This window comes from Tamandua tetradactyla, chromosome 5 (genome assembly GCF_023851605.1).
Source record: "Tamandua tetradactyla isolate mTamTet1 chromosome 5, mTamTet1.pri, whole genome shotgun sequence".
Taxonomy (NCBI): Eukaryota; Metazoa; Chordata; class Mammalia; order Pilosa; family Myrmecophagidae; genus Tamandua; species Tamandua tetradactyla.
In genome coordinates this window covers 131,881,086-131,905,445 of record NC_135331.1, presented here as the reverse complement: position 1 = coordinate 131,905,445, position 24,360 = coordinate 131,881,086, and the positions used below count along the sequence as shown (strand labels likewise).

At 34.9% G+C, this 24,360-nt stretch overlaps 1 protein-coding gene across 6 annotated transcripts in view; it reads right to left on the bottom strand.

Annotated features, from left to right (window-relative positions):
• The window catches only part of SENP6 (SUMO specific peptidase 6), a 140,661-nt gene that overhangs the window by 66,492 nt on the left and 49,809 nt on the right, over positions 1-24,360 (bottom strand). For all 6 annotated transcript variants that reach the window (XM_077162264.1, XM_077162267.1, XM_077162262.1 and 3 more), the window contains one exon: positions 16,757-16,827. In XM_077162264.1, coding sequence (XP_077018379.1) covers positions 16,757-16,827 — 71 coding nt within the window. The remainder of the gene's footprint in view (positions 1-16,756; positions 16,828-24,360) is intronic.

The window sequence follows — 24,360 nt, the reverse complement described above, 5'->3', positions numbered from 1 at the left end:
TTCCTTTAATTGTATTTTACATGCTGGTTTTTCCTTTGATATTCCAATATCTTTTAATAAGAGTGGAGAAACAGACAATACTATAACAAAGTAAAAAACAAGGTATATATAATATAAGCATACTAAAAAAACTGGAATATATGCATAGAAAAATTCTGGAGCACTTCATTGTTACATACTAGCATATAATACCAAAATGTTAATAGCAGCTATCTCTGAGTGGATGAGGGTGAGGGGACATTTTTTTTTTCTAAGTTAAATAATACTAAGTTACAGTAAAACAAAATGACGTTCTGAAGCACATGACAAGATGAATGAGCCTTAAGGACATAATGCTGAACGAAATAAGCCAGACATAAAATGGATAGATACTGCATGATCCCACTTTTATGACTATGGTAAAGGTAAAATCAAAGGCTTATAATACAGAATATAGGAGACCTAGAGATATATGGAAACTCAAGATAGGTGAACAGTTAGCTAATGAGGTTGAACTTCAATGTAAGGAAGTAGATAGAAGTGAAGATGGTTCATTGTGGGTCTGTAATTACCATATTGAAGGTGAACATCACTGAAAGGGGTTGTATAGACTCATGTGTCCCACTGATTAAAACTACAAATGTAAATAAGTTCTTGCATGAACTACTGCAAAGGTATGAATCCTGTACAAAGAGTACATAACTTTGGAGTACAGGGGGAAAACTGCTATTGTATGCTGTGGACTATGTTTAATAGGAAAACATCAACAGACATAAATATTGGAGGCAGGGACAAGAGTTAAGGGGAGGTTTGGATTTCTATTTGGTGAGGGTGTGTTTATCGATTATCTTTCTTTTGGGAACAATGAAATTATCTAAAATTGAGAATGTTGATGGACTGGTAACTTTGGACAATATACATAATGCCTGATGAATGGAAGTTGTTGAAGGATGCACTGACTGAGAAGTAAATTGGCGAACAATGGTGTATACATATGATTGAATATTGTGCTGCTACAAAAAGGAATGAAGTTGTGAGGTATGTAACATTGTAAATGAACACGTGGGATATTTGGTATGGTAAAATAAGTCAGAAACAAAAGAGCAAATATTGTAAGGTCAGGTTTAGAAAATACCTATATAGAAAACAAGGGACTAGATGGTAACCTTTATAATGGTCACATTTAGTCTGGAACAGTAATGGTTACTTCTGGATTTTGAGAGGCTGTTTTATATATCTATAGCCTGGTATTTAGAGATAAGAACAAAGCCAATTAGGTTGGGATAGTGGTAATTCAGAGGACAGGGGTAAGGAAGACATTGTATTTTAGAACCTCATCTACTCTTTGAGAGCAAAGGAAGAAAGGCTTATTATGCCCAGAACCTAAATTTTCTGTAGCACATAATCTAATTCAACCTGTCTAGATAGTTCATTTAAACAATCCAAACACAGGGAGCCCAGAATAAGAGCAAGGGAGGGCCTTTAACACTGTATAGTCTAATGTAATGCCTAGATATATCCCAGACTATATTAAGTAATTAATCAAAAAGTACTGGTAAAGTTCCTTGAGGGATGGAAGAAAAAATATGGAACTATTAAATTTTATCACCAAGGAAATCCCTGATACTGTGTCAAACATTAGGAACACCCAAATGAATAGGCCTTGATCTTGAGCCTGTTCTTGTGAAGCTTTTGTATGTATCAGAGAAGCTTAACCTACCTATAGGTATGCCTAGGATTTACTTCTGGAGGACCTCTTTTGTTGCTCAGATGTGGCCTCACTCTCTCTAAGTGCAACTCTGTAAGTGATACTGCTGCCCTCCCTCCTACATGGGACATGACTTCTAAGGGTGAATGTCTCTCTGACGGCATGGGAAATGACTCCCAAGGATGAGCCTAGCCCTGGGACCATGGGATCAACAAGGTCATCCTGACCGAAACGGGGAAAAGAAGTGTAACAAATAAGGTAACAGTGGCTGAGAGAGTTCAAATAAAGTCGATAGGTTACTCTAGAGGTCACTCTTAGACAAGCCTCAGTTAGAAATTACTACCTATCACAGCTTGCCAAACCCCAACAAAATCCATTCCTACCAATTAAAGAACACCTAGGGCACTATATATGATTCTATAAAGGACATGGATTAAAGAAACTTTTCAGAAACTTACGACCTCCAGATGGAACCCTGGACCAGACACATCCTGAAACCTAGAGAGGCCAGCCTCTCCAGAGCATCAGCTAGTTTCATCTCCCTACCCCATATTAATGACAGCCCCTTTCAACATGAAAAAGTTAGAATGGCCATAGTCCAAACACACCTAAAGAGTGGGAGAAAGATGAAAGGTGATGGTGGAGTTATACAGAAAAGGTAGGTTTAACAACAAGCATGCTTGCTGAATCATTAAATTGATATTTCTTTTAGTCTCCAATATCTTAGAGCAGCTAGAAGTAAAAACCTAAAATTGCGGAATTGTAACTCATATCAAACTCTAAAATCTCTTCTACAACTAATTGTTGCAATGTGCTTTGAAATATATTGCTTTTTTGTATATATGTTATTTTTCACAAAAAAGAAAACTCAATTGTGATGATAAATGCACAGCTATATGACAAAAAAACAATGTGTAATTAAATGATAAACACAGTCTCTTGCAATTAGATATATATTCACCTTTACAAATTATTGATAAATGAGAAATTATTAATCTACATAAAAAATCAATGTGTGATTAAATGATGCCTAAGGTCTCTTCCAATTAGAAAATAAAATAGGCATCACAAATACTAAAAAGAAAAGTCTGATGCCCGATGTGTCAGAACCTTTATATGCTTCCTTTACCATGAAAAGCAGAAGATTACAAAACTGATTAGTACACATATAATAAACTTTTTATCAACCAAAAAAAAAAAGAGTTATGAAAGCAACAAGAGAAAAGAGATTTATTATACACAAAGGAACACATATAAGACAGAGCTCAGACTACTTAAGAGATACCATGGAGGCTAGAAGGTAGAGATGTGATATATTTAAGATTCTGAATGAGACAGACTTCCAACCAAGAATTATTTATCCTGTCAATTGGAACTATAAACTGACACAGAGGGTGGTCTAGAGGAGATAACAGAAGTGAAGAGTTTATTAGGATAACTTAAAGGATAAAAAGTGAGAGAGGGAAAAGAAGATATAGATCAGCAAATAAAAATTATACAGGCAGCTATAGTAGTATTAGATAAAACAGATTCCTGAAATAAAAAACCTGAAAATGTTTAGTCACATGAGTCATTGGTAGAGCAAAGTTGATATTTGTAATAATTTTCCATTTGATATTTTGAGAGCATACACTATCTTGATAGTCAACCAAATGGTATTTAAGGTATAGTTTAATATTTAGAATTTAGGAAACTCTGATATCTGTATCTGTAGATTTTTCCCTTGTTTGCTTTAAATTTAAATTAGTTTATGGGGTGGGCCATGGTGGCTCAGCAAGCACAGTTCTCACCTGTCATGTCTGAGACCTGGGTTCAATTCCCAGTGCCTGCACATGAAAAAAAAAATTTTTTTTTGTTTATGAAATGTGTTTACAAACACAGGCTTTTGATGATTACTTAGATAGTTTATTTAGACATGCCTATGGATAAGCAAACTAAGATATCCATTTTTGGTGGTTCTATATGTATTGTTTATTTTCTTAAAAACACCAAAAAAAGGTTAAGTCAGGGGATTCAGTTGATATATTAGAAAATATACATTCAGAAGTAGCATAAAATATCTAATAATTTTCTTTGAAAAGGTTAGAGCAAACTGGTTGGCACACAAAAAGGAATTTTTTTTTCACAAAAAAAGCTCCTTTTGAGACGGAAAAAAATAAATCTTTTTTTTTTTTTTTTTCATATGGGCAGGCACCAGGAATCGAACCTGGTTCCTCTGCCATGGCAGGAAAGCATTCCTGACTGCTGAGCCACCATGGCCCGCCCAGAAAAATAAATCTTAATATACTGTTATATTATTGTTGTTATACTACATGTTCAGAAAAATATAATGGAAAAAAATGAATAATAATATGAAAATCACTTTGGGTGTTAAGAACCATAGGAAGATCCTGGGAGAAGATGGCGGCTTAGTAAGACGCGCGGGTCTTAGTTCCTCCTCCAGAACAGCTACTAGGGGAGTAGAAACGATACAGAACACCTCCCGGAGCCACGACAGAGATCAAGAAGACAGCATACCCCATTCTGGAACGGATGACTGGCTGGGAGAACCCGCTATGGTGAGATCGGCGAGGGGTGCGGGCTTCCCCGGGCCGGCGCGGCAGGGGGCGGGAGTCCCTCCCTCCCGCTTTCCCGGGCCGACTGGGAGAACTGGACAGGCGGTTCCCTCAAGCCGCGGCGGCTGGCGCCCCCACCCCCCACGCGCGCTCCCCCAGACCAGCTGGGAGAATTGGATCGGAGATCCCCAGGCCGCGGAGAACAGTCACCGGGGACCCTTCCAAAACGTGGCTTCCCGGTCCGGCTGGGAACGGTGCACTCCCCCGGGGGGGGGTGGCTGGCGCCCCCCCGCCACGCTTGGTGCCCCGGGCCGGCTAGGAGATTTGGACGGGCGCTCTCCCGGGCTGTGGCAGTCGGTGACCCTCCCTGTGTTCGGATCCCCGGGCTGGCTGGGAGATTCGGATTGGCACTCCTCCAAGCCGCTTTGGTTGGTCCTTTAAAGTTAAAGGACCGACAGCACCTTTTACTGGTGGGACCCGCAGACACACGAGTGCCACAAGCGACACCTACAGGGCAGGAGAAGAAAAACAGAACCCAGAGATTTCACAGAAAAATCTTTCAACCTGTTGGGTCCAACACCCAGGGAAATCTGATTAAATGCCCAGACGCCAGCAGAAGATAATGGATCACGCTCAAAAAATTGAAAATATGGGCAAGTTAAAGGAACAAACCAATAGCTCAAATGAGATACAGGAGCTGAGACAACTAATGCTGAATATACGAACAGAAATGGAAAAACTCTTCAAAAATGAAATCGATAAATTGAGGGAGGACATGAAGAAGACATGGGCTGAACATAAAGAAGAAATAGAAAAATAGAAAAAACAAATCACAGAGCTTATGGAAGTGAAGGATAAAGTAGAAAAGATGGAAAAAACAATGGATACCTACAATGATAGATTTAAAGAGACAGAAGATAGAATTAGTGATTTGGAGGATGGAACATCTGAATCCCAAAAAGAAACAGAAACTATAGGGAAAAGAATGGAAAAATTTGAACACGGGATCAGGGAACTGAAGGACAATATGAAACGCACAAATATACGTGCTGTGGGTGTCCCAGAAGGAGAAGAGAAGGGAAAAGGAGGAGAAAAACTAATGGAAGAAATTATCACTGAAAATTTCCCAACTCTTAAGAAAAACCTAAAATTACAGATCCAAGAAGTGCAGCGCACCCCAAAGAGAACAGACCCAAATAGGCATTCTCCAAGACACTTACTAGTTAGAATGTCAGAGGTCAAAGAGAAAGAGAGGATCTTGAAAGCAGCAAGAGAAAAACAATCCATCACATACAAGGGAAACCCAATAAGACTGTGTGTAGATTTCTCAGCAGAAACCATGGAAGCTAGAAGACAGTGGGATGATATATTTAAATTACTAAAAGAGAAAAACTGCCAACCAAGACTCCTATATCCAGCAAAATTATCCTTCAAAAATGAGGGAGAAATTAAAACATTCTCAGACAAAAAGTCACTGAGAGAATTTGTGACCAAGAGACCAGCTCTGCAAGAAATACTAAAGGGAGCACTAGAGTCAGATACGAAAAGACAGAAGAGAGAGGAATGGAGAAGAGTGTAGAAAGAAGGAAAATCAGATATGATGTATATAATACAAAAGGCAAAATGGTAGACGAAAATATTATCCAAACAGTAATAACACTAAATGTTAATGAACTGAATTCCCCAATCAAAAGACATAGACTGGCAGAATGGATTAAAAAACAGGATCCTTCTATACGCTGTCTGCAGGAAACAAATCTTAGACCCAAAGATAAACATAGGTTGAAAGTGAAAGATTGGGAAAAGATATTTCATGCAAATAACAACCAGAAAAGAGCAGGAGTAGCTATACTAATATCCAACAAATTAGCCTTCAAATGTAAAACAGTTAAAAGAGACAAAGAAGGACACTATCTACTAATAAAAGGAACAATTAAACAAGAAGACATAACAATCATAAATATTTATGCACCGAACCGGAATGCCCCTAAACACGTGAGGAATACACTGCAAACACTGAAAAGGGAAATAGACACATCTACCATAATAGTTGGAGACTTCAATTCACCACTTTCATCAATGGACAGAACATCTAGACAGAGGATCAATAAAGAAATAGAGAATCTGAATATTACTATAAATGAGCTAGACTTAACAGACATTTATAGGACATTACATCCCACAACAGCAGGATACACCTTTTTCTCAAGTGCTCATGGATCATTCTCAAAGATAGACCATATGCTGAGTCACAAAGCAAGTCTTAACAAATTTAAAAAGATTGAAATCATACACAACACTTTCTCGGATCATAAAGGAATGAAGTTGGAAATCAATAATAGGCAGAGAGCCAGAAAATTCACAAATACGTGGAGGCTCAACAACACACACTTAAACAACGAGTGGGTCAAAGAAGAAATTGCAAGAGAAATTAGTAAATACCTCGAGGGGAATGAAAACGAAAACACAACATATCAAAACTTATGGGACGCAGCAAAGGCAGTGCTAAGAGGGAAATTTATTGCCCTAAATGCCTATATCAGAAAAGAAGAAAAGGCAAAAATGCAGGAATTAACTGTCCACTTGGAAGAACTGGAGAAAGAACGGCAAACTAACCCCAAAGCAAGCAAAAGGAAAGAAATAACAAAGATTAGAGCAGAAATAAATGAAATTGAAAACATGAAAACAACAGAGAAAATCAATAAGACCAGAAGTTGGTTCTATGAGAAAATCAATAAGACTGATGGGCCCTTAGCAAGACTGACAAAAAGAAGAAGAGAGAGGATGCAAATAAACAAGATCAGAAATGGAAGAGGAGACATAACTACTAACCTCACAGAAATAAAGGAGGTAATAACAGGATACTATGAACAACTTTACACTAATAAATACAACAATTTAGATGAAATGGACGGGTTCCTGGAAAGACATGAACAACCAACTTTGACTCAAGAAGAAATAGATGACCTCAACAAACCAATCACAAGTAAAGAAATTGAATCAGTCATTCAAAAGCTTCCTAAAAAGAAAAGTCCAGGACGAGACGGCTTCACATGTGAATTCTATCAAACATTCCAGAAGGAATTAGTACCAACTCTCCTCAAACTCTTCAAAAAAATCGAAGTGGAGGGAAATCTACTTAATTCATTCTATGAAGCCAACATCACCCTCATACCAAAACCAGGCAAAGATATTACAGAAAAAGAAAACTACAGACCAATCTCTCTAATGAATATAGATACAAAAATCCTCAATAAAACTCTAGCAAATCATATCCAACAACACATTAAAAGAATTATACATCATGACCAAGTAGGATTCATCCCAGGTATGCAAGGATGGTTCAACATAAGAAAATCAATTAATGTAATACACCACATCAACAAATCAAAGCAGAAAAATCACATGATCATCTCAATTGATGCAGAGAAGGCATTTGAGAAGATTCAACATCCTTTCCTGTTGAAAACACTTCAAAAGACAGGAATAGAAGGGAACTTCCTTAAAATGATAGAGGGAATATATGAAAAACCCACAGCTAATATCATCCTCAATGGGGAAAAATTGAAAACTTTCCCCCTAAGATCAGGAACAAGACAAGGATGTCCGTTATCACCACTATTATTCAACATTGTGTTGGAGGTTGTAGCCAGAGCAATTAGACAAGAAAAAGAAATACAAGGCATCAAAATTGGAAAGGAAGAAGTAAAACTATCACTGTTTGCAGACGATATGATACTATACGTCGAAAACCCGGAAAAATCCACAACAAAACTACTAGAGCTAATAAATGAGTACAGCAAAGTAGCAGGTTACAAGATCAACATTCAAAAATCTGTAGCATTTCTATACACCAGTAATGAACAAGCTGAGGGGGAAATCAAGAAACGAATCCCATTTACAATTGCAACTAAAAGAATAAAATACCTAGGAATAAATTTAACTAAAGAGACAAAAGACCTATACAAAGAAACCTACAAAAAATTGTTAAAAGAAATCACAGAAGACCTAAATAGATGGAAGGGCATACCGTGTTCATGGATTGGAAGACTAAATATAGTTAAGATGTCAATCCTACCTAAATTGATATACAGATTCAATGCAATACCAATCAAAATCCCAACAACTTATTTTTCAGAAATAGAAAAATCAATAAGCAAATTTATTTGGAAGGGCAGGGTGCCCCAAATTGCTAAAAACATCTTGAGGAAAAAAAATGAAGCTGGAGGTCTCACGCTGCCTGACTTTAAGGCATATTATGAAGCCACAGTGGTCAAAACAGCATGGTACTGGCATAAAGATAGATATATCGACCAATGGAATTGAATAGAGCGCTCAGATATAGACCCTCTCATCTATGGACATTTGATCTTTGATAAGGCAGTCAAGCCAACTCACCTGGGACAGAACAGTCTCTTCAATAAATGGTGCCTAGAGAACTGGATATCCATATGCAAAAGAATGAAAGAAGACCCGTATCTCACACCTTATACAAAAGTTAACTCAAAATGGATCAAAGACCTAAACATTAGGTCTAAGACTATAAAACAGTTAGAGGAAAATATAGGGAGATATCTTATGAAACTTACAATTGGAGGCAGTTTTATGGACCTTAAACCTAAAGCAAGAGCACTGAAGAAGGAAATAAATAAATGGGAGCTCCTCAGAATTAAACACTTTTGTGCATCAAAGAACTTCATCAAGAAAGTAGAAAGACAGCCTACACAATGGGAGACAATATTTGGAAACGACATATCAGATAAAGGTCTAGTATCCAGAATTTATAAAGAGATTGTCCAACTCAACAACAAAAAGACAGCCAACCCAATTACAAAATGGGAAAAAGACTTGAACAGACACCTCTCAGAAGAGGAAATACAAATGGCCAAAAGGCACATGAAGAGATGCTCAATGTCCCTGGCCATTAGAGAAATGCAAATCAAAATCACAATGAGATATCTCACACCCACCAGAATGGCCATTATCAACAAAACAGAAAATGACAAGTGCTGGAGATTATGTGGAGAAAGAGGCACACTTATCCACTGTTGGTGGGAATGTCAAATGGTGCAACCACTGTGGAAGGCAGTTTGGCGGTTCCTTAAAAAGTTGAATATAGAATTGCCATACGACCCAGCAATACCATTGCTGGGTATCTACTCAAAGGACTTAATGGCAAATACACAAACGGACATTTGCACACCAATGTTTATAGCAGCGTTATTTACAATTGCAAAGAGACGGAAACAGCCAAAATGTCCATCAACAGAGGAGTGGCTATACAAACTGTGGAATATACATATGATGGAATATTATGCAGCTTTAAGACAGAATAAACTTATGAAGCATGTAATAACATGGATGGACCTAGAGAACATTATGCTGAGTGAGTCTAGCCAAAAATTAAAGGACAAATACTATATAGTCCCACTGATGAGAACCGACATTCGAGAATAAACTTGGAATATGTCATTGGTAACAGAGTCCAGTAGGAGTTAGAAAAAGGGTAAGATAATGGGTAATTGGAGCTGAAGGGATACAGACTGTGCAACAGGCCCAGATACAAAAACTAAAAAATGGACAGCACAATAATACCTAATTGTAAAGTAATCATGTTAAAACACTGAATGAAGCTGCATCTGAGCTATAGGTTTTTTTTTTTTTGCATGTGTCTGTTTGTTTGTCTTTTTTTTTTTTTTTACTATTATTATTATTTTTATTTTTTTCTCTATATTAACATTCTATATCTTTTTCTGTTGTTTTGCTAGTTCTTTTCCTAAATCGATGCAAATGTACTAAGAAATTATGATCATGCATCTATGTGATGATGTTAAGAATTACTGATTGCATATGTAGAATGGAATGATTTCTAAATGTTGTGTTAATTTCTTTTTATTCTTTAATTAATAATAATAAAAAAAAAGAACCATAGGAAGACAGTGATTCCTTTTTAGGAGAAAATTATTCCAAGTGCTATTTTAGTAACTACTCCCAATACTGAGGGTTGAAAGCTCAATCTCTCAAGGAAATCCTAAAATAAAATGCAATCTTCATGAGACAATATGCGCGGTATTATCATAACATTGTTATTCAGCCTATACCCAAGTATACACATGTGCCTAAGACAAAAGAAGCTGAAAACAAAATGTTTAAGTATGCCAATATCTCTGCACTGTAGCTTACAAATATTGTCCATGTGAACCATACATGAGTCTAGATCCCCATTTAAAAGAGAACATATTATCCATGAGTTCACAGATATAAATAACTGAACATGTAAATAAATATATAGGAGAGAAGGGATGGTTCTTCCTAAGAAGAATTTCAACTAATAAATGCAAAAGAAATGAAGAAAATAGAAAATCACTTAGCTAAACACCAAGTAATAACTGCAACTGACAAGTTCCACTTGTCGTTAGTGGGTAAAAGTTGGAGGAGGAACAGGATATTTTCATAGTCATGATCTTTATTAATTACCAAGGGAAAAATAATAACTTTACAGTGGAGAAACCCAGCAGACACAAACATAACCAAATGATCATGGTTAATATCACCAGTAATAAAGACATCTCAATATAATGTAATTTATGATTGATGCACTGAGAATGCCAAAACATCACTTCTGTGGAAGTCTTTCAAAAATGCACAGCCTCCACAAAAAAAGAAAAAGAAAAGAGAAGAAGTATAACAGAGATAGGATGTTAGGATGTAACAAATGAGTATGATTGCTGAGCCACTATATTGATATTTTGTTTAGTATCCAGAGTCTTGGAGCAGTTAGAAGAAAAAATGAAATATGGTAGAACTGTAACCCATACCAAACTTATCTGTTTCATAACTACTTGTTAAAATGTACTTGAAAATGTATTGCTTTTTGTATATATATTTCATAATAAAAAATAGTTTAAAAAATGCATAGCCTCAATCTAATAATTCAAAAATACCAGAAAAATCCAAAGGGAGACAGTAATTCTAAAAATAACTGACTAGTACTCTTCAAAATTGTCAAAGAAGCTGAAGAGATAACAGCAACTGAAAGCAAAGTAGGATCCTGGATTGCATCCAGGATAGAAAAAAGACAATAGTGAAAAACCTGGTGAAACATGACTAATGCATTAGAACAATGCTAATTTCTCAGTTTTGTTAAATGTACCATGATTAATAAGAAGTTAACATTAGGGGAAACCCTGTAAAGAGTAAATAGGAACTTATATCATTTGTGCAATTTTCTGTAAATCTCAGATTATTTCAAAATACAAGCTAAGAAAAAGGACTATTCTTAGCTTTTTAATGTTGATGAATAAACTTTACAATCTATTTGTAACAAGCCTGGGTGATTGACATCTAAAATCATATGAATGGGTTCAACCATTTCTCTGAGATACATTTGTAAAACAGGAATTATAATATCTATTGAGCAGTTCTTTTTTGAGTACTAAAAACAGTATTCTTTCTGACACAGAAAGAAAACAGTAAAGCCAGTGGTTAAGAGCAATGGCTTCGGCACCAAATGAACCATCTAATACCAGCTCTGCCATAAGCTAGCTCTGTGTTCTTTACAAAGTTATGCAATTTCTCTGTCTCGGTTTCTTCCAGTGTACAAAATGAGGGTAGAATCTAGTTTAGCTTAAAGGGATCTTGGACAGAGAGCTAAGACGCAATTAAATAATGAATGTAAACCATTTAACTCACCACCTAGTACAGAATGAGGGTCTAAACAAATATTTATGGTATAATGGAATGAATGCTGAAGAGGGTAGACACTACTTACTGAACTTACTGAATTCGGTGAGTATCACTATACATTGCAAAGTATAATAATTCACATTCACAGCTGCTGCAAGCTATTAAGAAATTATATTTGAAATATTCTTTTTATAAGATAGGGATATGTTCAATACATATACAAAAGAATTTTCACCCACAGAAATTAACAATAATAAAAAAAAGTGTTTTAAAATACAACCTCTTAAAAAAAACAAGTAAAATAAAAAACAAAATAAAACCTCTTGATAATTTCTGATATTCTCGCAGGCAGTGGAGACAAACCAAATCAATAGGTTGAGCCCTCGATCTTGAGGTTCGCCCCTACGAAACGTACTCCTGCAAAGGATAGGCTAAGCCAACTTAAAAATAGGCCTAATAATCACCCCTAGAGAACCTCTTTTGTTGCTCAGATGTGGTCTCTCTCGCTAAGCTGACATGGCAAATGAACACACTGCCCCCAGACCTCTATGTATGACATGACTTGCAGGGGTGTAAATCTTCCTGGCAACGTGGGACAGAAATCCCGGGATAAGCCGGGACCCAACATAGAAAACTCTTGATCAAAGAACTATACAAAGAAAACTACAAGAAATTGTTAAAAGAAATCACAGAAGACCTAAATAGATGGAAGGGCATACTGTGTGCATGGATTGAAAGACTAAATATAGTTAAGATGTCAACTCTACCTAAATTGATTTAGATTCAATGCAATATCAATCAAAATCCCAACAAGTTACTTTTCAGAAATAGAAAAACCAATAAGCAAATTTACCTGGAAGGGCAGGGTGCCCCGAATAGCTAAAAGTATCCTGAGGAAAAAAATGAAGTCAGCGGTCTCACGTTGCCTGACTTTAAGGCATATTATGAAGCTACAGTGGTCAAAACAGCATGGTACTGGCATAATGATAGATATATTGGCCAATGGAATCGAATAGAGTGTTCAGATATAGACCCTCTCATCTATGGTCAATTGATCTTTGATAAGGCAGTCAAACCAACTCACCTGGGACAGAATAGTCTCTTCAATAAATGGTGCCTAGAGAACTGGATATCCATATGCAAAAGAATGAAAGAAGACCCATATCTCACACCCTATACAAAAGTTAACTCAAAATGGATCAAAGACCTAAACGTTAGGTCTAAGACCATAAAACAGTTAGAAGAAAATGTAGGGAAATATCTTATAAATCTTATATTTGGAGGCATTTTTAAAGACCTTACACCCAAAGCAAGAGCACTGAAGAAATAAATAAATAAACGGGAACTCCTCAAAATTAAACACTTTAGCGCCTCAAAATCTTCATCAAGAAAGTAAAAAGACAGCCTACGCAATGGGAGACAGTATTTGGAAACTATATATCAGATAAAGGTGTAGTATCCAAAATTTATAAAGAGATTGTTCAACTCAACAACAAAAAGACAGCCAATCCAATTACAAAATGGGAAAATGAATTGAACAGACACTTCTCAGAAGATTAAATACAAATGGCCCAAAGGCACATGAAGAGATGCTCAACTTCCCATTAGAGAAATGTAAATCAAAACCACAATGAAATATCATCTCACACCCACCAGAATGGCCATTATCAACAAAACAGAAAATGACAAGTGCTGGAGAGGATGTGGAGAAAGAGGGACACTTATTCACTGTTGGTGGGAATGTCAAATGGTGCAACTGCTGTGGAAGGCAGTTTAGCAGTTCCTCAAAAAGCTGAATATAGAATTGCCATATGACCTGGCAGTATCATTGCTAGGTATCTACTTAGAGGACATGAGGGCAAGGACACAAATGGACATTTGCAAAGAGATGGAAACAGCCAAAATGTCCATCAACAGACGAGTGGCTAAACAAACTGCGGTATACACAGACGATGGGATATTATGCAACTTTAAGACAGAATAAAGTTATGAAGTATATAACAACATGGATGGACCTTGAGGACATTATGCTGAGTGAGATTAGCCAAAAGCAAAAGGACAAATACTGTATGGTCTCACTGATATGAACTGACTGTAGTGAACAAACTTGGAATATTTCATTAGTAACAGAGACCATCAGGAGATAGAAATAGGGTAAGATATTGGGTAACTAGAGCGGAAGGGATACAGACTGGGCAAGAGTACTGAATATAAAAACTCAGAAATGGACAGCATAATACTACCTAACTGTAATACAACTATGTTAAAACACTGAATGAAGCTGCATGTGACAATGATGGAGGAGGGCTGGGGGCATAAATGAAATCAGAAAGAAAGATAGATGTTAAAGATTGAGATGGTATAATCTAGGAATGCCTAGAGTGTATAATAGTAGTGACTAAAATGTACAAATTTTAAAAATGTTTGTGCATGAGGAAGAACAAAGGAATGTCATTACTACAGGGTGCTGAAAATAGATGGTAATTAATATTTTAAAATGTCACTTTGTGTGAGACTAAAGCAAAAAATGTTTCTTTGTGTACAAAATTTATATTTTGACTAGTGCATTTCCTATTATAACTTATGTAGATACCTTGATTGAACACCATAAGTACTTGGAATCTCAGGTAGGACATGAGATTTTGTTGGTTGGTCCAAAGTGATGCCCTGATAAATCTCAGAGTGATTCGATCAGTGAGTGAAAAAGTATACGCAAAGCCCTCTTCGGGGAATGGTGAGAACGGGGAGAATTCAACTTCCCCACGTTGAATTATTGATATTCTCACAAGCAGTGTGGACAACCAAAGTTATAGGCTGAGCCCCCAGTCTTGAGGTTCATTCATATGAAACTTAACCCCACAAAGGTAGGTCAAGTCTACTTAAAACTTAGGCCTAAGAGTCACCCCCAAGAGAACCTCTTTTGTTGCTCAGATGTGGCCTCTCTCTCCAGCCAACACAACAAGCAAACTCACCACCCTCCCCTGGTCTACGTGGGACGTGACTCACAGGGATGTGGACCTCCCTGGCAATGTGGGACAGAAATCCTAGAATGAGCTGAGACTCAGCATCAAGGGATTGAGAAAACCTTCTCAACCAAAAGGGGGAAGAATGAAATGAGACAGTGTCAATGGCTGAGAGATTCCAAACAGAGTCAAGAGGTTATCCTGGAGGTTATTCTTACGCATTAAGTAGATGTCACCTTGTTATTCAAGATGTAATAGAGAGGCTGGAGGGAACTGCCTGAAAATGTAGAGCTGTGTTCCAGTAGCCACATTTCTTGATGATGATTGAATAATGATATAGCATTCACAATGTGACTGGGTGATCGTGAAAACTTTGTGTCTGATGCTACTTTTACCTACCTTGTCAACAGACAAGTAGAACATATGGAATAAAAATAAATAATAGGGGGAACAAATGTTAAAATAAATTTAGTTTGAAATGTTACTGATCAATGAAAGCGAGGGGTAAGGGGTATGGTATGTATAATCTTTTTTTCTTCCTGTTTTCGTTTTATTTCTTTTTCTGTTGTCTTTTTATTTCTCTTTCTGAATTGATGCAAATGTTCTAAGAAATGATGAATATGCAACTAAGTGATGATATTGTGAATTACTGATTATATATGTAGAACAGAATGATCACACGTTAATGTTTTAGATTGTTGTAAAATTTTTTTAATTAATAAATAAATAAAAACAAAATACAAAACAAAACTTCTTGACCAAAAGGAGGAAGAGAGAAATGAGACAAAAAGTTTCAGTGGCTGAGAGATTTCAAACAGAGTCAAAAGAGTATCCTGGAGGTTATTCTTACTCATTATATAGATATCCTTTTTTAGTTTATGGTGTATTGGAGTGACTAAAGAGAAGTATTTGAAACTGCTGAGCCATGTTTCAGTAGTCTTCATTCTTGAAGATGACTGTATAATGATATAGCTTTTTCAATGTGACTGTGCGATTGTGAAAACCTTGCACCGGATGCTTTTACCTAGGGTATGGTCATGTTAGTAAAAAATGTGAACATAAACAAATAATGGGGGGGGGGGGGCAGAGGATAAAATAAATTGAGTAGATGGAAACACTAGTGATCAATGAGAGGGAGGGATAAGGGGTATAACATGTATGAATTTTTTCATTTTTCTTTTTATTTCCTTTTCTGGAGTGATGTAAATGTTCTAAAAAATGATCATGGTGATGAATACACAACAATGCAATGGTATTGTGAGCCACTGATTGTACACGATGTATGGATTGTTTGTATGTTCAGATTTACCAATAAAAAAATAAAAATTAAATACAAACCTTTTAGCTAACTTGAAAACCTAGCTATTTAAAATAATTCAATTTTGGATAAGAGCCTCTTAAATAAGAAAAGGACTTGGACAAACATGACAAACACACAGACTGAGATTGTGATGGTGAAATATTTTTCATAAGTGTTATTTGCCCTTATCTTATTTTTGCCTTAATATATTATATTAAGAACGATTTCAACTCAAAAATAAATCTCCACTCATTTCGGTTTTCCAACATCTGTCATTATCACAGTTGTTTCAGGTAAGGTCTCTTTTTAATCAGTGATTCCCTAATTACAACACCATATGTTATAATACATAACTGTAATCATCTAAATGTACACCCATTCTCTGATAACTTCAGGTCACAATGAAAGAACTTTTTAAATCAGTTACAAAAAATGTTTTCCTACATATTTCTATCTAAATATCTTCTAAAGCCAATCTTTTCTCTATTTGTACCTTCCAGACAACAATTCATATTCCAACAATTTAAATTCCTACACAGGTGTAAAAGTAAAACTGTGTACTTACCAACACCTTGGGGCCGATTTAACCTTACAGAATTAATTTCAATTTTTTGGACATGAGGTGGGTATTCTTTCCTAGAAAAGGAAATTGGTACAGTTTAATAGAAAATGTGTATTCAAAAATGAAAATTTTGAGGGCATATTAAACCTTAATTAAAAACAAATCATGGCCTCCTTGCCATTAAAAAATGATACTATAAAATAAAGCTGTATTACGTAAATATACCAAAGCTTAATGTAAGATCCCTAGGTGCAATGACTATATTTTATTTAGGATGTCAATCTATCAGAGCCTGCAGCAAGCAGACTGTTCAATAAATATTTAATAAATGAATCCAAGTCATTTCATCAATAGTCACCTCAGAAAGCTATATATTTATTCTCAAAGTCCACAAACCTTTAGAATTTTTCTTTTGGAACTGTCTTCATAATCAATTCACACAAATCACATTTTAAAAATTAATAATACTTCATAGTCACACATATTATATTTGAATAAAAATTATCCAGCTTAAAGATACTCAGTTTGCCCAACTTTGCTGTAAATGTTTTTTAGTTGCTACAAAAAAAATAAATGAATGATGCAATAAATGTTGACTAGTATGTTGATCTTGAGAACAATTCCAAAATTGGTCCAAAAAACATTATGTAAAAACCAGTATCACAGAACAAGTATTTTAGTCTTGTAATATAATTACATATTATTGTAGGGGATATTAGTATACTTGTTTGAAAAATACCAAATTACTTTACTGCCAAGACTTCTTATACAATAGACTTCCAGAATTTTGAACATAACCCTCAGTAACTAAGGGTCCTAAATGCCACGTAAGTCCAAATACACACAAATTTTTTTAAAAACAACAAATCTATAGGTAAGGTGGAATAAAAGCATTAAATAAGAATTACAAACAGACTAGGGGGCTACAATAGTCAGATTCTTTCCTACCTTAAGTAAAAACTTCTAAAATATTTCCATTTTATTTGATCAGGGAGTTAAAAAAAGAAGGGTATTCTACAATTTGGAAATCTAATCTATTCACGCTAGTGATCATTACCTATTCACCAGAATAATGGAAGGATTCATTAATCAAAATCCTAAAGGAATTTTCTTGTAGAAATTTTATATTCTCACATTCTAAAGTCTAAACACTTAAATTGAGAAGGAAATGTAAAAATGATCCAAGAAAAACTCTAAGTAGTGATAGTAGTGTTCCTGTAATAGTAGTTAGCAATTATTTAGTGCCATGTGCCAGGTACTATTCCAATTTCTTAGCTGTCAATTCATTTAATCCCCATAATAACCATATGCATCATGCACTATTCATTAGCATTTTATAGATGAGGAAACTGAGGGACAAAGAGGTAAATTAACTTTCCCATGAACATGTAACTATTAAATGGCAAAGCCTAAATCTGAATCCTGACAAATTTGAACAATACTGATAAGCAGCGATAATTTCATTACTACTGAACAACCAACACCTGGTACAACTGGGCAATTTTCACCCTGCCACAATTAATAAATTTGTGAGGATATTAGTTGTGAAAATGAGAATTTGTCTTAAATGGAGTACTAGCACTATAAAAAAAGATAAGTTTTCAGCTCCTAATAAAACCTTATTAGGTTTAAAACAAAAAGCATGTTTTTATATGCCATATATTTATCTTTAAGTCAAATCACTGATTTTTTTTTGGGGGGTGCATGGTCCAGGAATCGAACCCAAGTCTCCTGCATGAAAGGCGAGCATTCTACCACTGAACCACCCATGCACCCCAAATCATTGACTTTTAATCTCTAATCTTTAAACTCTATACTTCAGAACTATAAAGACACAACTTTAAAACACAAGTATAGAGGTAATAAAGAATGTGAAGTGAAATATGATACGATTATGGTAAACTCCAATAACTCTGTGGGCCTCATAATCTTTGAATAGTGTATGATAAAACAGTAGATATTTTTAAATGATACTAATGATTATCAACTGGGAAAATAGTACACTTAAAGGGTAGTCACAAAATCTAAAAATATAGATACATCTCTGTTTACAGTTTGAGTCTGCTTGATTACTTCCTCTGGGGTAGGCTAAACGCACAGATTTATGCAGTAAAAATAACTGACATAAACCATCTGAGACAATGAATCACATATGGAATGTACAGGGATTGATGAAAAGGCTGCATTAATGCACTCTATTCTTTGCAATTTGACTCAGCACAATGAACCCTGCATTGTTAATGAGTGACAACACATATGTAACATCCACGACCATACTGTGTATTATAACATAATATCAATATAATGTTATGTACATGTGCCTCTATGTCCAGACTTCATGGCTATCCCGTATTTAATATTTGCTATGTATCTCTCTATAAATATAAATGTATTATATTTATATATATTGTAAAATAATATATATTGTAAAAACAATTTATTATAATAAATAAAATCATACCTTATTTGATAAAAGAATGTCAGAATAAAAGTATTAGTTTGGTAAGAGAATTAAAAGAATTTTCCAGTCATAAATTATATTTTCTGTAAAATTTGTTTTAAAAAATATGCTAGGTCATTTAAAATAAATTTTCATATTAATTTCTGGGTTTGAGGGTTTCATCACAATACAAGTAATAAAATTTCAAACTCCAAACTGGCATGAAGTCTAGGATTTACTTTCTCTTTGGGTATTTCTTTTCCATTTCAAACCAGCATGCAGAGAAGCTTCCTTATCATCTGTCACATTCCCACGAAGGTATGTGGATTTTTCTGCTTCTGAGGGTTTGCTCTGTGTATAAGTCTTAGAAAAAGCCCTATCCCCTGGGCTGAAGCAGCGGTCCTGGTACTGGTATTTTCCCATCAACTCAGACACAGCCTGGAGCTATCAGTTACTGTATTGCTCTTGTGTTCACGGACCATTTTCAGTTTTTCCTTTTCTGGCAACAGGCGCCTCTTCATCCCTTCATCCATTTCTTTTTTTTTTTCAAACTCACCATTTAAATGAACTTTTGTTTCCTCTTACACAGCATTTACAAATATTTATAATGGGATCGCTTTTATGTTCTTATATCTCATTGTATTAGTAGACTCATACCAATCATCTTATTATCTACATGTAGGTTTACTGAATTAAAACTATCTTAAAATGAAACATTAAACCTTGGTAAAAATAAGGCAGAAAAGAAACTGGTTATTTTTGTTTTATTTTAATATCATTTCTATGTACTTTATTTACAACATTTAATATAGAATACTTCTAAAAATAACAGTTTTACACTCAACATATCATCTACTGTACTATATACTAAAATAGGAAAGAACCCAATAATATATTAGGCTAGCAAACTTACAACCAAAGAAAAACAAAATTCAATTGTCAATTATTGATGAACAAATGCTATAGCACATTATTTATGAACAGCTTTTTAAACAGGGTACCAACATAAAATTGTAAAGCTTAAAAACATGTGATTTACAACCTAATCTTACAAAATACTTTTCCTCAGCAATTTATTTGACCTATGGATATCATTAAATGTAAATCTTTAAACCAGCTATACTGATGAATTCTACTGCAGTGTGGGGATACACTGTCAACACTTTAAACATATAAAACCTTAAATAACTTACTTCTTTGCTCATTTTTTAGCCTTTAAGCCACTAACATTCTGCAAGATGTTAGTGTAACAAGTTTCAAGCATCTTCTGTTTTATGTAATCAACTCACCAAAGCTGGCAATTTTATTAATAGGAACGTCTTGTAGGATAAACAAAATGGGACAGGAATGTATCGCAGTCACCAAATATAAGATATTAATGAACATGAAAGAAAATTGGATGAAGCCTTTTAAAAGTACAGTCAACATACTACTACACTTTGAACGATGACTAATCCAAAGTCCTATAAGTGAAAAAAATACATTATTCTTTCCAAAACACTTCTATTAATAAAGCTACCAACTTTCAGAGCAACTGGAGAAATACCAATTAATTTAAAAAGGAAAAACCTTGAGCAGAAACTAAAGTTAGTTTCACAAGTGCTATAGCATAACTACTGCTCTCAAGAGCATTATAGACTAGCAAGTCACTAAGCTAAGTTGTGAATTTTTTTACCATGAACACGTATTATCAGAAAAAAAATTATGAAAATATATAAAATGTCTTAAGTAAAAGAAGGGGTATTACAATAACTCCAAGAAAACTGGCAATACTGAAGTTATAATGTCCCAGGCCCATTTTATTGATAACATTCTAAACAAAAATGAAATAGATTGCCAGTTATCTAATTTCTCATTACATTTTAAAAATCTGCTTTTATTTACCAGTACCACAGAGACCAACACATTTCTGTTCTAGAATTTCTTCTGTCTTATCTGCTGATAGGAACCTTCAATTTTCTAAAAAAGTAAACTCCTAGACTCCATTTAAAAAGAAAAAACTGGCATGGGTCTGGAGGACTGAACTACTCTATCATTTACACTGTAGTCTCTGTGGATTGTGCCCTATGAACTGTGGAGTGCCTGCTTTTCATATTGGCTCTGGGGCTTCTCCCCACAACCCAACACCTCTAATTCCCTATGGTGACATTTAAGGATTTTCACCATCTGGCTTCATTGTATTATTTTCTTTAAATAAATAATTGGCTTAATGCCTATTTATGCTCAACACAATTTGAACTTTTTGCATTCTTTGCCTTATTTGAATGCCACAGCCACTTTGCTAAGACCAGAAATTATGTGGCTCAGTGGAGATCAGTTTTACTAAGGACCAGATTCAAGTTTGGAGCCCAGATCTCCTGACTCCAAGGACTGTCCCCACTCATTCCTTATGGAAGATGTTCAAACATTAATTCAACCATAATATCTGACTAGTCTTACATTATATAAAATCTGAACAATTATTCTTCAGGGAATACCTTACTGTCTTGTGCACTAATTTTTATTAAAATGAGTGCTGATACTATTAAGAGTCTTAGTTCTTATAAGCCATAACATTTAAATAATTATAAAAATCATAAACTATGATTAAAGTAACAAGTGCTAACCTATTCTAGCAATCTTGAAGTAAACTGTGCTTTTGATATGATGCTGGATTCCAGTTTTATAAGCTGCATAAAATGAATTGTACAGTTTACTTTGCCAGTCCAGAATTGTTTAATATCATAAAAATGTTTTGTTCTTCAAAGTTAAATTGGCCTCAGCTGTGAAAGCGTTTTTCTTTTATAGTAAATGCTGTTTTAGAATAATTTCAGATTAGCAGAAAAGTTACAAAGATAATTGAATATATTGCAATTAGTCTTCATATTCATAGTGTCCTCTGGTCTGTGACTATTTTTTTTTTTTTGTCTTCAAAAAAGGCAGAGCTTTAATTTTTCATTTTAATTTAAATTCATTAAATTCTGATTTTAATTTCAGTTAAAGTCAGGAAAAAAAAGAAGATGTGTGTGTTTTATTGGGCAATATGGTCAAGACTTGTCTCAAATTCACCATGGACTGATTTTGTAATGTTAAAAAATTCAAGTTCTTTTTGATCATCCTGAGGAAAAAGACAATAGAAAGAGTTTGGGGAGAGGGAAAGTAGTTATAAATATATGTCTCTACCATTCAAATATTTTAAAGTTTTATATGAAAGCACAGCATGACTCAATGAACAATAAAAATCCAAATTCTCTTTTAGAAGCATTAATTCACTCTTTGTATCTTTAGACTTGAGACCATTTTATCTAATATTTTTCACCCTTAAGACAGAAGGGAAGTTGAATGGGGAGGCGATTCTAATAAACGCAGATTTTTAGTTTTAGAGAATTCTCTGCAGTTGAAAACTCTCAATAAATTGAAGAGCTATATATCACTCTGTCCCTCCTTTTGTCTCTCTCTCCATCTCTTTCTGTAATAGGCACAGTTCTTTTTCTAACTGTGACAAGTTTCTAGCCTCCATCAGAAAATAGCAAACCAGTCTAGCAATGTCCTTAGCAGACTAAAAAGGTGCCTGTAGTATAATCGAAGATACTCACTAGCAGCCCCTTCCCTCTTCTCAGCACTCCAAACCTTTTCTCTATTTCTTTACAGTTCAATATTCCTGAATTTTAAAATTTTTTAATTGTATAGTATAACATATATACAAAGTAAAGAAATAAAAAAAGCAATAGCTTTCAAAGCATTCCCCCAAAAGTGGTCACAGGACAGATCCCAGAGTTTGTCATGAGCTACCATATAATCCTCTAATATTTTTCCATCTACCTGCTCCAGAATACATGAGGCTAGCAGGCTTAAATACTTTATCATCACAATCGACTTTTTTCCTTTTTTTGTGAACAATCACATATATACAAAAAAGCGATAAATTTCCAAGCACAGCACCACAACTAGTTGTAGAACATATTTCAGACTCTGACATGGGTTACAATTTCACTTTAGGTTTTTACTTCAAGCTGCTCTACAATACTGGAGACTAAAATAGGTATCAATTTAATGATTCAGCATTCATATTCATTTGTTAAGCTGTGACTGTTTCTTGATCTTTCCTTGTTTTTTATGACCTTTACACTTTTGAGGACAACTGGTCAGGGGTTTTACAAAACATTCCTCAATTTGGGTCTGTCTGATGTTTTTTTCATGACTTGACAGAAATTGTTTGGGGAGAAATAGTTCAGAGAATATTACATCACATCAGGGGTACAAATCAACATGATTTATCACTGGTGATATTCACCTTGATTACTTGATTAAGGAAGTGTGTGCCAGGTTTCTCTATTCTGAAATTAGTTATTTTTTTCCCTTCCCATATGCAATTCTTTGGAAGCAAATCATAAATCCAAACCACATACAAAAGGGGGTATGAGTTCACTTCCTGAAGAATAAAGTATTTACTCATATTAGGAATTCTTCTCTAAGAGTTATTCCTTCTTCCCCAATTCATTTTATGCCTTATAAAATCTTATCAAATGGAATCCAGCATTGTATAAAAATGGGGTTTATCTCAAGATTGCTAGAATAGTTCAATAAATAAATAATTCATTCATTCAATCACTTATCAGTATGCACTCACAGATATCTCTATTATATGTTGGGTTATAATCCAATTGTTCCAGTCTTGACCTTTGAGAAATCTTTCATGTTGGTTTCCATGTCCCTTTGACATGACCACTCACTCCATTTTGTTTTTTAAGGAGCTAGCTTTGTTTCTGGCACTTCAAGATGTTCCATACTCACCTACCCTAACCTTAGAGTCAGCCATTTCTTTAAGGAGCCAATTCTACAAATTCCTTTTATAGGAGACTTGGTATTTAGAAACCAGGACCTGGATGTTTTTATTTTGTTTTGCCTTCTATGCTCCAGCCATAGTGGTCCTTGTTTCTGCTCTTTTAACATGCCAAACTAATTTTGGCATTAGTAACTCAGTATTACCTCCTCCCTATCTGGAAATGCCATTTCTATTACTTTTGCATGACTGACTGCTCATTTAGTCCTTGGTTCAATGTTAGCTTTGCAGTAAGGGTTTCTCTGAAGGGGCAATCTAAAGAAAACACATTGTCACTATCATACATGCAAGCATACTTCTCTACGCAGAACTGATTATTTCATGTTTTGCGTGTTCATTTGGGGT